Source organism: Tupaia chinensis, unplaced genomic scaffold (genome assembly GCF_000334495.1).
Source record: "Tupaia chinensis unplaced genomic scaffold, TupChi_1.0 Scaffold000683_1, whole genome shotgun sequence".
Taxonomy (NCBI): Eukaryota; Metazoa; Chordata; class Mammalia; order Scandentia; family Tupaiidae; genus Tupaia; species Tupaia belangeri.
In genome coordinates, this window is record NW_006160206.1 from 442,582 (window position 1) to 443,504 (window position 923).

A 923-nucleotide genomic window follows, 5' to 3' on the forward strand; every position below is an offset into this window, starting at 1 on the left:
AGGAGAGCAGTTTAGAAAAATAGCAATTAGTACAGCTAAAAATAAAGACCAATTTAGAGACAAAGGCAGATACACAAGAGAAAAATAAAACTCGCCAGAAAGACAATCTCTTGCAGACTACATGTTCAAGAAAATGGGGCTAATGACACCCCTCTCGGGCTGTTTTGCAGAAGAAATAAGTTAACAGATGTCGGAGCACGCGGCAGGTGAGCGGCAGCCGTGGGAATCCGAGGGATCCCAGCCGCGGAATGAAACTCCGTGCCCTCCTGCAGGAGGCTGCGCCCACCTGTCCCCACAGCGAGAGAAGTGCCCCGGGAACGCGGGTTCCTCCAGAATTTCCCCGAGTCTGCCCCTGAAACCCCAAGGCCGAGGAGGAAAGGCGCTGGAGTCCTGGCGAGCGCGCCGCGTGGCCCGGGAGAGGGCGCCCACTCGCGGCGGCCCTGCTCGCTCCGTGCGCGGGAACCCGGGCCCGGGCCCTGGCGGCGCCCCACCCGCGTTCACCGCTCGGAGTCGGGCAGGCCTGCGCGCGGAGAACCTGGATCTGCCGGGCAAGACGGCAAAAGCCATGGGCCGGGCGGTGCAGACTTTGCAGAAGCGCGAGGCCGGGGCTAGGCGGTCTGCGATCGGCGAGGTCGCCCGGCGGGCCGCCCCCTTAGCGCCCAGCGCGGTGCGCTCGGAGCGCGATGCCGGTTTCACAGAGACGCGAGGAGAGGGCGGGACCCTGCGATGGGCGCGGGAGTTGGGGACCGAGTGGGACGGGGCCCGGGGCCCGGGGCCCGGGGCGGCATCCCAGGCGAGCCCGGCTGCTGCGCGGGGGCCTCGGGACGCGCTCACTGCCTCGGCAGGGCTCCTAAACCCCGGGGACGCGGAGTCCCTCCGGGCCAGTGCGCCCACCCGGGGCGCCAAGCCCCCCCCCGGGGCAC

At 67.5% G+C, this 923-nt stretch overlaps 1 protein-coding gene across 2 annotated transcripts in view; it reads left to right on the forward strand.

Annotated features, from left to right (window-relative positions):
• Positions 1–172: 172 nt before the first annotated feature.
• Positions 173–923, forward strand: part of RGS10 (regulator of G protein signaling 10) — a 50,189-nt gene continuing 49,438 nt past the window's right edge. For both annotated transcript variants that reach the window (XR_003551411.1, XM_027776565.1), the window contains exon 1: positions 173–206. Coding sequence is in view for 1 of the 2 variants with exons in the window: in XM_027776565.1 (XP_027632366.1) it covers positions 188–206 (19 nt within the window). In the remaining variant the exon portion in view is untranslated. The remainder of the gene's footprint in view (positions 207–923) is intronic.